This window comes from Manacus vitellinus, unplaced genomic scaffold, assembly GCF_001715985.3.
Source record: "Manacus vitellinus isolate BGI_N305 unplaced genomic scaffold, ASM171598v3 scaffold_28_pilon, whole genome shotgun sequence".
In the NCBI taxonomy this organism is placed as follows: domain Eukaryota; kingdom Metazoa; phylum Chordata; class Aves; order Passeriformes; family Pipridae; genus Manacus; species Manacus vitellinus.
The window spans coordinates 9,711,481-9,725,196 of NW_021940122.1; the positions used below are offsets into that span (position 1 = coordinate 9,711,481).

A 13,716-nucleotide genomic window follows, 5' to 3' on the forward strand; every position below is an offset into this window, starting at 1 on the left:
TTATAAATGAAATGCATTTTATTGGATAAAAACAGCTATGTTTCTTTTGATCCTGTAACTACTAGGCAACAGAGTTGGAGAAACTTCCTTCACTTGTCTTTCGAAAGAAAGGTAGGGCATTTTCTTTCCTTCTGTTAGTCTTTAACTCCTTCAATGCTGCAGGTCCCCCTTGCTTGCTTTAAAGCAGCAGATGTTGCCACTCAACTCGTCAACATCTTCACAGTTCATCCTCCTGGTTCACATGGCAGAGAGAAAGTAGAGCAATGGTTGATTATAAAAGGAACAATGGCTCAGAAACTGTCAAACCAGCTGTGTCTGGGCAGACATTTTAAGTCATTTCAGTATGAGCAAGTTGTCTCTTGGGAACGTCTTTCTTCTTCACTGCCAAGCTGCGATCTCTGGACTGATTTGGCTGGCATTTGAATTGAGTCTTAAGATCATCAGTAATATCACCTTTCATCTTGAGCCACCCAACTGCTGCTTCTCATCCTAGTTGCTCTGCTACAGAGTTTCGGTACTCAGCATATATCTGACCTGATTTAGGACGGACAGCAGCCCTGCTTTGAAGGGGAAGCTGAAGCAGATGACCTCCAGGGGTACTTTCCAATCAGTGTTTCCAGTTCTGAGTAACTGTCTCATAAAAATTGATCTGTGATAATCTGAGTCTCACAGAAACACACCCTACAGCTGAGTTTCAATGAGTCTGCTTAAGCACAGAAGCCTTATACAAGCTGTTAAACAGACAGCGAGGGGGGGACTGTCCACCACGCGGCTCCGAGTGTATGGTTGGGTAACACCTCAAAAGTGCTTAATGGAAGGCTGGATGTTGCTGAGCTATGGGGCGAGTTCAATCGCTTTATTCAAAAGCAGGGGAGGAAGGTGTTCCCACTGGTGGAAGGTGATGGCTCCTGTACACATCATGCAATGGACATGGTGGTGGCAGAGCCCGAGGGACGGGAGCTTGGTGAGCACGTCTGCTCGCTGGAAAGGGGAATACTTTGCTGAACATCCTCATCAACATATTTGCCCAGCTACTAGGAATGATGCCCAAAGATGGGGCAATCACAGCTGGACAAGATAAACTGGTCATTTGTGTGCATGACCAATTATTGTTAATAAATGGGCTTAAAGAGGCTGGAAAAATCTTCCCTCTTGTTGTGCTGAATGGCTGCAGCTTCCTGAAACTCAGACTTGACTTTACTCATCAACTAGGATATTTCCAATCACTCTAAAAGGGCAATTTCTCCAGCACCATTTTAGAAAGTGTTTATGTTGCACTGACAGCTGTTCCAGGAAATCTGCAAGCTAGCCAGTTCTGTAAAGGAGCTCATGATTACTTTAACTTAGTGTAACCCTGCTTTAAGCACTTCAACTCTAGGAGAAGTAAACTTTTCAGATCCCGTTACCACTAGAGTGATGCAGGTAACTATTAACAAGATCTTTAAAAAAAAAAAATTCAAGTAGTTTTTGACTGACCTGTTTTTGCTACTTCCAGTCAAATTGATTTTATTTTGTTGACCTGGATTTCTTGCTTGTTTTAGAGAGAAGCAATTTACTTCCCTGCTGTTTCAGTATTTCACATCTGGACTGCTGTGGCAGCCTTCTTGACATCATTAAGGACCAGCACAGAGCTGGCTCTTTTCCAGCCTTGTGGGCTTTCCTTAGCAGTCCAGAGCCTTTCAGAGAGCAGTCCACAGACTCCTTTGGGTGGCTTTCACAGGACGACAGACATAATTTATTGAAGACTGCTGATCAAAAAAGTCTTGACCCCAATAGATGCTATTTAAAACTCTCCTTTACTGTTTGCCTAGGAAGTACATCATCCCCATATTGACACCAGCACCAACACAGAATAAATATTTACAGAACACTTCCCCTCCTCTCATTACAAACAATTCTGCTATCTGCAGTTGGTAATGGACATGTGCCATGTTCAATTATATCAAAAACAAAAGGCATTCTAAAAAAAGCTGCTTATGTTTCCAGCCTTGTCACTTACAGGCTTTGTTCCCACTGGCTTCATTTTTGTACTTTGTAATTTCCAGCTTCTACTGATTTTTTTCCTCCTCTGGTGATTACATATTGCACAGCTATTGCCCTTATTCCCTCCCTTCCAAGGTTAGATTTTAATGTCCTTTCATTTGCATTTATACTTCTAAGCCATTTAAAAATGCTCAGGCTTTATCCAAATTTTGGTCTAAGTTCCCTCTTCCTGTAAGTCAGAGCATTTCCTCAGCTGCAGCAAATGTCCCCTGAATGCTCCGTGCTGCTGGCTGAAGCACCCCTTTGTTGGACAGAAGCAGGACACAATAGCAGAGTGGCAGGGAAGTAAAACAGCAGCACTGCTTGCCATTTTCTGGCACTGAATCAGAACCCAGCCAAGGTGTTTCTCATCTGTTTTGCATTAGGTCATCAGAATGTTTCAATTCTCAGAGTGCCAAGAAGCACAATGGTAACGCTGTGGCCAAGTTTTAGTCTGAAAACAGAAACATTCCAGTCTACCTCCCCCTCCCAGCATCCTATGCTGACTGCAGAAAACCCCAGACTTGTGTTTCCCAAATCAGAGCCGTCAGGAACACAGTTACTCCTATGAGCAGCACCTGAAAAATAGGCAATCTTGTTTGCTGGTTTGGTGTGCAACACACTCCTGCCCACACACACACTCTCACATGATACCACATGCTTTTATAAGCTACTTATTATCCTTGGTCAGCAGTGGCTTCATTACAGGGCTCGTGCTCCAAACGCCCCTCTAGCCCACAGTTCCTAGAGAACTTGCTGCTAACGCTGGCCATTACAATTACAGTCGTGTCCCCTCAAAACCAAACTGCTTGGAGGACTGCTTGCATCCTTCGTCACCCTTGCACTTTGCCCAAAGCCCATCTTCAAGTTCAGACCACATCCACCACGTCAGTTGAGCACCCTGCTGCTGTCTGAATTAACTCCAGCTCAATAAAGTTTTTCTCCTGCCACAGCTTTCTCACCCCTTGGATCACGGCACAGTGTCTCCCCACTATGAAAACTGTACCAGATACATAGCCAACATCTTCCAGAATTTACTTTCTCTCTGTTTAAGAAGGGAAGCCCCAGGGAGTGGCCTAATAAAATCTGGGGATTCAGACTGAGATTGTGGTTGGGGAACCAAAAACATGAGCCATAGCCTGGGCAAGAATCCACCTCTACTTTTTTCAGTGCAAAATGAGAACCCACAGATCCCTTCTCGAAGAAAAAGCAAAGACTGGCTCAATGCTAACTCCCTTGAGCAGAAAACGCCAGCTCCTGAGCTGATGGTTGAGAGAGTCCCCATACAGTGACAAGGTGGGAATAACATTGCTCTTCACCTACAGTCCTCTGAACCTGAGCAGAGCTTTGGCTTCATGACTACAAGAGCAAAATCTTCCATGGATCCTCATACAAGTTATATGTGTGAGGAAAACATCCTGTGTTTCAGGTGAAAATCCTAAACCTTCCTGATGAGCAGACCACAAGCAGCAAGAAGAGACTTGGGCTCATCCATCTCCAGGTCCTGCCAATGGAATTGATAAAGGGGAGCTTCAGTGTGGGTCATCTCCTCACAGTTACCTACAGACACTACAGAGAGACACATCTTCAGTAATTGTTTTGGAGCCCAACATTTCTGGTAACAAGGTGACTGTGACCCACTAGGGAGCAAGTTATCAGGATATCTGGAAATACCTACCCACATTCTTGGAGGCACATGGCTTGTCCTGATGGCTTATTTTCTCAGCTGTGCTGCCCAACAGCCAGAGGGAGTGTTGACCTCAATAACTTCCAGCCCTCCGCATTTAAGAGAAGGCAACTGATGAAGTAGATGATCAAACAATAATGTGAATAAATGTCCACCTTTTTGTGAGGGCACGACTGATGGGGCAGATGTTTTTCACATTTACTAGAAAGCTTAGTAACCTTTTGCAAGTACATTAGGTACATTTTAAAGCCTGACTTATGCAGAATGTCACTTATTAATGCTATTTAGGATTGGTAGATGAGAAATCTGTACCACATTCATCATTTACAATAAAAGCAGAGCTAAGAGAGAAAGAACTAGAGAGACCAATTGCCACAATTTATTTTGGAGGTAACAGCAAGGCAAACACAATATTTGTTTCAATGAATTTTATTTCATTCTGTTTTATACAAGTGGGATCTGATCCCCAAACTTTCCACCATCAACATAATGGAGAAGCACCACTGCACAAAAGGAAGGCAGAATTTTGGAGACGGAAGACAGGCTAGACCAAGCCACTTCTCCCCATGTGGTTAGAAATTCTTCCTCCTTCCCATAATGTGCTTCCCAGACCAGCAGGGTTACCCCAGGAATAAGGGAGACAAAGCTAGCTCTAAACACTCCCTCCGCCTCCTCCCCTCCCCAGCAAAAGAGGCTGCTCAATGCCAGTAATGGAATGGTTAAAGACAGGGAGCACATCAGGTTTTCAGTTTCTCAACCAGTCCACTAGATTAAGAAGTAGCCTGGTTACTCCCTCTCTCCTGAAAAAGATCCAGGAAAATCAATGACCTAAAATGCTGAAGACTTACCTCCTTTCCTTCCCCCATCCCATAGCCTTGTTCTCTAAGCACAGAGTAGGCAATGAACTCTGAGGAGGCTGAAGGAAAGCCAAGGAAAATCAGGGGCTACCTGAATCCCTGGGAATCTGGTGGCTACCCTGGTGCCCTCATTCATTCCCTTTGAGGTTCAGAGACCTGTTTGGAATAGTACACAGAGAAGTCCTCCCTTAGGGACTTGGAAGCAACCCGGGATACAGAACACACAGGAACCACTGTGAGGGTACACACCATTCCAGGGATGGCCCAAACCACAAACAGGGCAAGACTCCCCCTCAGCCAAGGCCCCAAGGGCTGGGGGAACTGGGACGAGGCCCTGGCAGGGGGAAGAGAGCTCCTGCAGCAGTTCTGAGGTTTCATGGGAATTTACTTCTTCTTCCTCTCCTGCGAACAGCGAGGGCAGAACCTGTTAGAAAGGGAAGTACAAAGCCAACGTTGAGGGCATGACATGAACCTCAAACATACAGTCCCAAAAGACCTTTTCCAAGGTCTCCAACAAAGCCTTAATTCAATTTTTCATTCTTATGAGGTCTTTTAAGTGTACTCTCCCATCTGCCACCCACGACCTCCCTTTTCCAAAGGCCAATGGGCCCTCCAGGTTGCTTGTTCACTCACCATTTCCCTCTTGGTTTTGTTGTCAGACCCACACAGGCAAAATGAAACCACTCAATGGAACACTGTTGGGATGGAGAGCAGTCAGTTAAAGAGCAGTTTTCTTTCGAAATCATTGCTTTTGGGCTACTGGAGATTCCCAGCATTTGATCACAAACTCCTAAATCCCTAGCAGCAATCAGGGAATGAAGACTCACACCCAATCTACACACTGCTAGCAAGGAGAACTCCCCTTGTCCCTTGCTAAGTTTAGGGGCAAGAAAACATTTTAAGGAAAACCCCGACAAAAGAGGCACTTAACAGGTCATGGTATGCCACGCCCTTGCCCTTCCCAAACTCCCTGTCTCCTTGCCATTGCTTGCTGTATCAGGCCCCACCCAAGCAGGACAAGACTTTCCATCCAAGAGCCTTCTCTCCACGCCTTTCTCCCCCATTTCCATCAAGTGCAGGCTCTTACATCTGGGTTGTCGCAGCCAATCATCTCCCCATAGGAGACCTGGTGGCAGAGGCAGTAAGTAGGCTCATTGGGGTCCACGGGCATATCCAGTACATCCGAAGGGTGCACATTTCCGAAGGTGACTGAAGGCATCCCATACTCTGTGCTACTGCAGGACAGGAATAAAGTAGGTCAGCAAAATAACTGGCTTTGAGTCCCTTCATGTCTCCAAAGACAATGTCCTTGTTTGCCAGAGACAGATGCTTCTCTTATTTAAGCACATACACCCAACTCCAGTGAAGTGACCTGCTTTCCTCTTCAACCCACCCCTGAAAGAATTAAAAAGATTCCCTTCTTCTTGCTTCCCAAGAAGGGACAGGAGATAAACCCTTTTAGTCTGGGTGGGGATCAGCTATCCTTCTCAGGCTGGGCCTTCCTTGGTCTGATTTCTAGTGCTGCTCCTGATTCCTGCAAGTCTCTTAAAACACTTACGTGCGGACGAGCTTCAATTTCTTTTGGGCAGTTTTTGGTGCTTCCTCATCAGAGTTCTTCCCTTTAGAGCGAGCACGGGCAGCTTTTTTCTCTTTCTGGGCTCGGCCCTCTGATAAGAAGAGAAAAAGGTGTTGCATCTGTCACCCCATCAAAACAGACACTTGACATGGTGACAACCTCTCCAGCACTAAAATACATTCCTACTTTGGAATGTATATCGGCTTTGGGCCATGCACTCCATCTTAATTTTATCTAGTGGCCTTGAATATCCTCACACAAGAAGCTCACAGGTCACCATCTTTTTACCTGTCCTTCAGATTCCAGCGCAACAGTCTTTGATCTGTACCATTCCAGTGCCTGCCTTCATCCCCACCACTTCCATAGTCACTTGGCTGCCTCCTGTATCAATCTGCAGCCCAGTGGTGGTACTCACTCTTCTTGCCCTTGCTGGAAGAACTGTCATAGTCACTCGACTCTATCTGCTTCTCCTTCAGGTCTGCTTCAAAGCGAGCGAGGTCTGTGTCCAGCCGCCGGATGTGCTTATCAACCTGCAAAGACAACAGTGACCAGGAGTCACCACAGGACAGAGCCCAGGAGGGCAAAGAAGAGGGGGCTTGCACTAAAGAGCCAAGAAGTAAAGAGCAGGCAGGGCCTAAAAATGAGAGATCAAGGCCTTTCAAGACTAGGGGCTTTAGTTTGGACTTTCACCCGATAAGCACTAGACACTTCCCTTCATACCATCTCGTAGGTCTGCATAGCCAGCTGAACCTTGTCGTCCCCAAACTCCTTGCACTTCCCATAGGCCTCCTGGATTTGCTTGAGAAGCCCCAGTTTTTCCTCTGAAGACAAAGTTCGTGCATTGCTGATATACTCTGTGGCCAACTTATCGATCTCCGACTTGAGGTCTGAAACAAGTTTACCATTAAATACGTAAATATACACAATGCTACAGTGCCCTCCAGTAAGAGAGACTGAATGAGTGGAGCAGCTTTAGGCTTTCTTCCCTGCCCGGAGATCCCCATGATTAAAGCAAAGCAAAGAAAAGCTGGTCAAGCTACATACTTATTGTCTTGGCAACAAAACCATCTTTAAGTCTCACCTTCTGTCCTCTGATCCAGATCTCGCATGAGCTGGAAGTTTCTCTGCAATTCAAATGGCAGGTTCTCAATACCTGCAGGGAAAGGAGAATACATGGAGAAATCAGGTTCATGTCCATGATGCCAAGGCAGGAACAAAGCTAACCAATAACACCACATATACCCCTCTAATGATGTCCCTGGTGCACATTAGCGTGCCTCATTTGTTGCCAGCTCCAGAGGAGACAGACTATAAAAACGTGATAGATTTAATCTGGGAGCACAGTTCTAGAATACATATTAGTTAGCAGAAAACTGCTGCCATGCAGAAAGATCCACATTAAGAAAGCAGAAACTCAAAATTTGTAATGAGTGTCAGTCATTATAACATATTCAAAAACTCCACTTAGTAATGAAAAAAATAGTACAACAGCTGGTAAATAATGCCATTTAGTTGTTCCTACACAAGGATGTAGAAATTAAAGTTGATCAAATGCTAATTCACCGAAAAGTGAGTTTGTTTTAGTGCATCCATTTTACATATAGGGGACGGTAGATGCTTTGGGCAGAGCCAAAGAGCAAGTCTGAGATGGGACAGGGAGCAGTGAATATCAGTTTTAACCCCCCGTGACGTGTTCCTTTTTGTGCCTTCTGCACCGTCATCTCAGTGCGGTCCATCCAAAACCTGGAAGGATGCCACACATCATGAATAATAAACGTTTGTACGGCTCTGAATGAGCAATGTGAAGTTGATAGTCAATTAATTTTCAATGCACTATGTCACTCACCCCCTAGGCATCACCAGATGCTCAACTGGCAAAGCCGATAAAAACAATTCTCATTTTTCCATGCCTGTCTAATCACAATGAGATCTAGTGTTACTGCATTAACCTGAAATCCAAGCTTGATTATTGTCACCTTTATATGTAATTAAAAAAAAAATCTTTCTTGCAGGTTAAAAAAAAAAAAAGTGGTAGGAAAAGCTCTTCAGAAATCCAACATAAGCATATCTGCTTCCTGAACCTGCTCTCCAACACACAAGGAGTGCAACTGAAGGTGTGTCTGGCCATCACCAAAGCTGTCCAATACATCAGTCCAGGCAGCAGTCTCTATTTTCACTGCACATATTTCTACAGTAATGAATGCTTTTTCAATTCCCTGAAAAGCAACCAGTTGTCTGGGAAGGTCTGTATGCAAGAGGAAGGTTTTAACAAGTACTATCCACAGGCTGTGAAATTAATTCCTATAAGAAGTAAAACCAGCTCCGGGCCTTGCTGAGCACAGAAGCTGTTCCTTTTACTTACTTTTTTGCACAAACAGAATATAATAAGTTACACACAGAACCCTTCTGAGTAATGAAGTTGCTGCTTCAACAGATTTCTGTTGCCATTTCTAATTTAGTTACCTGAGAAATGCTCGGGTAGTAGGAGTCCTCGAGTACCCAGATACATAATCCACAGCACATACACATCACCCCCCTGCATTCAAGGACAGTTAACAGTGCAAATTCAAATTCTCAAAAAATTACTAAGCGGCAAAATTCTGACTGCACATTCCTGAATTTGATACTTCCATGTTTGTTCAGCATGACAGACTTCACACAAGGTTTAAGCAGTCAGCTACCAGATTACATCCCTATGGCTCAAAAAAGCATGTCAGAAGACGATGGGGACACAGCGTTGAAAATTAATATTGCTTACAGAGGAAGCTCATGGCAGGGACAAAATCCAGCTTGGGGATCTCAAGACCATGCCTTTTTCCTCCCTGCAATCCCCAGACTCATCAACTCTAAACTTTTCAATTTACACAGCAAATGAAACATGGGTCATGCTGCAGCATGCTGCTTTTCATTCCTCTCCAAAGCAGCCCCTGCAGAAGACAAGACAGGTATCCTCTAGAGGAAAACAGTATCTGTTCTTGTACTGCACACAATATGCTGAATTTATATTGAGTTTATTAATCCTGAAGATCACAGCTTCTAAATTCTGGACTTTGTGGTTTTTAAAAAAGATTAATGTAATTTCTTTTTCTCCTCTGAAAAGGACAGACAGTAAAAGCACAAATTCCACCAGGTACTGTCAGTTTTCCCTTGGTAGGGCTAGAAACCTTTAGACAGAGCAAGCACCTGAGCTACGACAAAAGCCAGCAGGATGCTGTTCTGTGGGCAGAACAACCCCACACAGGGTGACGGTCACATTTCATGCTGATGTTCTCACAGCAGGAGAAACTCAAGCAGGAGTTTGTTTCTGCTACAGAACCTGAAAGGGACTGTATTCTAATTTTTACAGCTGTCACTGTAAATATCTGCCACCACCACTAACACCAGCACATGCCCTTGCCTGGACAGTGCCTGCCTTCCCTTTGCCTCTATGTGCCCAGCCTCGTCTCCTCAGCCTGTGCCACCTACCCTTCAGAGACCCTCTCTGCCCAGTGCCTGCTCCCCTCACTGCCAGCCCCTCAGCCAGGCCAATGGCTCCCCTGCTTTGTTACCTGCCTCCAGGTGTGCAGAGCCCTTTGCTCCCGGCAGTGTGGGGAGAGGTGTCACCCAGCTCTGACTCTGGCCAAGCAGAGGCTCAGCACAGGCACCATCATTTACCAGTTTAGCACTTAAGAGCCATGATCTCCTGGAGCCACGACCTTCCAGATGCTCATTAGCTGAGCAGGCTTCCACGGGGACTGACGAGACAAGCCCCTGTCATTTTAATTCCTTCCCTGCTAAAACCAGCAAAATTATTTCCTAAAACCCCAGCAGAATGTTTCACTCTGCAAATCTATTACTGGACCAACATTCTGCAACTGCTTTGTCAATAAACTGGGAGAAAATGAAACAAGTGACAGTACACTGACTTTATAATCAGAACTGTTACAAAGATACTTTATCTGTTCAACTGAAAGTGGAAGGAAGCTGAGCACAACATTACTAAGTATGATCCAGAGAGAGTCTGGCAATAACAAAAAGCATAACAAGATAAAGCTGCAGCCAAGCAAGTTTTAACTGAACGACAAACTATTTTTATGGTACATAGCTTAATCTAGCTATGGGGATGTTTTCTACTATCCTCAGCTTAACTCCAAAGCTCTTGTGTAACCTTAAACAGAAGTGATTCTCTGCATCACAGAATTTATCACAGGGGTCAGAACATATGCTGAAATTGCTTGACCTATGCTGTGCTGGGTATTAGACATCCCCACCCTAACAGTCCCATTAAAAAAAGAAAAATCTAAGATTTAAGTTTCCAATTTTTTATTCCTACCAATGCCACACTTTTCCTCAGTACTTCTAAAAGAACTCATGTTATTTATGTAATTTCATTTCCCCATGAATTTCTCCTTTTTTCCTTTACAATTCATTTGCTCTTTCATCTTATAATAAGATTCACCTAAAACTTTCATGACTAAATACTACCTATCACAAAATACCCAAATAATTCTCAGATTCTGAAACTGATAATTGTAAAGAAAAAACACCCTAGAGGCATCCTCGATCACTAGAGAAGAGGGCAGTGAAGTGCAGTCACTCTGTCTCTGATACACAACAATGGAGACAAAAATAAGGAATAACGAGGGCCTCTTTCCACACAAATGGCATAGCAGCAAGAGAGGAAGAGGAGGATGGTGAAAATGTCCAGGGAAGAAAATGCTAGCAAGGCCAGCAGCTTGGCCCAAAGCATGGGCTGGCATTAATGCAACGGTGTCACAGAATCACAAAATGGGTCAGGCTAGAAGGGACCACAGTAGCTCATCTGGTTCAACCTCCCTGCTCAAGCAGGGTCATCCTAGAGTATATGGAACAGGATTGTGTCCAGATGGTCTAGAATATCTCTAGTGAGGGAGACTCCACCACCTCTCTTGGCAAGCTTTTCCAGTGCTCAGTCACCTGTGTAGTGAAGAAGTTCTTCCTCATACTCAGGTGGAACCTCCTGTGCATCACTTTCTGCCCACTGCCTCTTGTTCTATTACTCAGCATCACCAAGAAGAGCACAGATCCATTCTCTTGACACCCTCCCTGCAGATACTTAGAGACATTGATGAGGTCCCCTCTCAGATATCTCTTCTCAAGGCTGAACAGGCCCAGCTCCCTCAGCCTTTCCTCGTAACAGAGATGGTCCAGTCCCTTAATCATCTTTGTTGCCCTCCACTGGACCTGCTCCAGGAGCTCCATGTCTCTCTTGTACTGAGGAGCCCAGAACTGGACACAGCACTCCAGATGTGGCCTCGCTAGAGCTCAGTAGAGGGGCGGGATCATTTCCCTTGACCTGTTGGTAATGTTCTTCCTAATGCAGCCACCTGCACAAATCCACAGAGAAACCATGTGCAGCCCTACTGATTCCTCTCACAGTATAATTACCCTGAAAATCATTGGGGCAGGTCTCTCAATGAGTTTTTCTTACCCCTTCCTTTTCTTACCTTGTTTTCATTTCTGATCACAAGCCAAAGTCTCTCCACCTATCATTGTCTTTCCTCTCCTCAGTTCTTATCCCTTCACTCCCCCTGTTCTTCTGTCTTTTTTATTCTCCTCTTTCCTTGTCACTCCTTTCCCCATTCATTCATTCTTCCATGGGCATCCATTACCATGCAGTCTTCTCCCTTAAAAAACATGCACTCTCCAAAAGTCAGACTTCAACACCACTCTCTTTCCTCTCCGATAATTATTATTTTATTTACTTCTCTGTAGAAGCACACATGAGGTGTCAGGTGCAGGCAACTGATAGTTAAACTTCAGCTACTTAACTCAGATGTTACCTCCGACACAAACATGCAGAGAGTGAGCCTACACAGCCTGATAACTTCAACTGTGCTTCAATCCCCCACAGCACATCTTTACTGTGCCAAACAATGCATTTGTATTGTACAAATTCCTAAAAGATGACCAGTAGTACCAAAGACCATACAAGCACATAGTGCCTTTCCCGAGACATCTGTTTACCCACTACGTTTACATGCATGTTTAAATTTATTAAAAACCAAGAAAATACATTTTGAAACATAACCACAGTTGCTTTATTGAACAGTATATATTTCAGTAAACCTTTTAGACACCACACTGCTGAAGGTAATTAAAAAAAAATCCTACTTGTGTCAGGGACTGCCACAATGAGAGGGCAAGTTCTGTGCCCCCTAAGAGAGGAAAGCAACTGGTTTCTTGTGGGGGAAGCACACTGGACTTTTCTGTACTCTGTGATTCTCATAATTTTGTAGCACTTGAAGTTACTGCATGACAACTGGCTTACAGCAATCTTCAGGCGCTCCCTTGCTTCCTCATTAGGGGCAGGATGTCTTTTATATCCCTCCTTTCAGATGGTACAACCCTTTTAAACTAATGCTTCTACTCTGTCCTGTGCTCTCAAGTAATTAATCATCCTCCTACACAGTTTACTGAAATTATTGCATGAGCATAATGTATACCTTTCCCTCTATTCATACATGGCTCGGCCCTACTGCAATGTACACATCCTAACCCGTACAATTATCCTCACAACACCTTGGTGAGGGATAATACTACCCACATTTTTACAGAGAGGGTGCTCGGGTGTGGCAGACTGATTTAGTTACAGGCACCCAGGAACTCTGTGCCCATGTCATACATCCCAAGCTATGGGCCAGTGCACTGCACGAGTCCACCCAAGCACATCTCCTTCAGGCACTGTCCAAAGAAACAGGAATTAGTCAGCAATGACAGTCAATGCATCAGCTACAGAGACTCAATATTACCCCAAAGCGTGGACTGTTTTCCTGAGAAAGGAGGGCTCTTTCTGTCATTTTCTTATTACACTACCTCAGTGCTACAGCATCCACAGCCAAGATAGCAGGCAATGTTGTTAAGTCTCAGAAAGGGGATCTTAAAGATCAACCTTGATTTCTTGGAGGGCTTGGAAGACTAACACAAGAAATGAAACTCGCAACGCTCCTGACATTTCCAGCCTGTCACAGACCTCCAAAGGCAGGGACAACCACCAAAGAGCTCACAGGGCTGTTTGCCATCACATCGGATTTGCAGTTGGGTGAGTGAAGAAATACAGAGAAAACACAGTATGCTTTGCCATGTAAAGTCACCTTGTATCAGCTCCAACAAAAGTACCAATGAACAACAAAATCAATTCTAAATGAACTGGTCATTAAATGTATCAGCTTAGTGTGGGCTGTGCCAGTAGCTTTCACACAGAAACAAATGCTGCCTATGAATCACCAAATTCTCCTCCCTGCATGATATCTTTTGTAATTTTCCACAGATGAAGTGTGCTGCATCACAGATGCAACTAATCTGAAGTCTCAGAAAGGTGAAATGCATCTTTCATTACACTGAAATAGTGCTGAATATAGAAAAAATTTATTAAGAGACTTGCATTTCTGAAGTACAATGTGAGAAACTTTAGAGGCAGGGAGGGGGGTATGGCTGCATGGTACACTGGGGAGGGGATAACCGTAAAGACAGGAAAACAAGAGATAAAAGAACTGCTGGGGAATTTGGAATGCAGCCAGGTGTGGGAAGGAATCGAAGGCTTGCCACAGCAATTT

At 44.5% G+C, this 13,716-nt stretch overlaps 1 protein-coding gene and 1 long non-coding RNA gene across 6 annotated transcripts in view; one reads left to right on the forward strand and one right to left on the reverse strand.

Moving 5' to 3' along the window:
- Positions 1 to 7,397, forward strand: LOC108640042. Its single transcript, XR_001920889.2, has 3 exons — positions 1 to 111; positions 3,348 to 3,451; positions 6,619 to 7,397. It is a non-coding gene; the product is annotated as an uncharacterized LOC108640042 (long non-coding RNA).
- ING4 (inhibitor of growth family member 4) overlaps positions 4,075 to 13,716 on the reverse strand; it is a 23,753-nt gene continuing 14,111 nt past the window's right edge. For 3 of the 5 annotated variants that reach the window (XM_018074540.2, XM_018074541.2, XM_018074542.1), the window contains exons 2-8: positions 7,224 to 7,295; positions 6,863 to 7,029; positions 6,558 to 6,672; positions 6,125 to 6,233; positions 5,654 to 5,801; positions 5,200 to 5,261; positions 4,075 to 4,990 (exon numbers count right to left, since the gene is read on the reverse strand). In XM_018074540.2, the coding sequence (XP_017930029.1) occupies positions 4,951 to 4,990; positions 5,200 to 5,261; positions 5,654 to 5,801; positions 6,125 to 6,233; positions 6,558 to 6,672; positions 6,863 to 7,029; positions 7,224 to 7,295 (713 nt within the window). In that variant the 3' untranslated portion in view covers positions 4,075 to 4,950. Of the gene's footprint in view, positions 4,991 to 5,199; positions 5,262 to 5,653; positions 5,802 to 6,124; positions 6,234 to 6,430; positions 6,673 to 6,862; positions 7,030 to 7,223; positions 7,296 to 13,716 lie in introns of those variants that run through there. The other 2 variants (XR_608082.3, XR_001920887.3) reach the window with 2 other exon arrangements.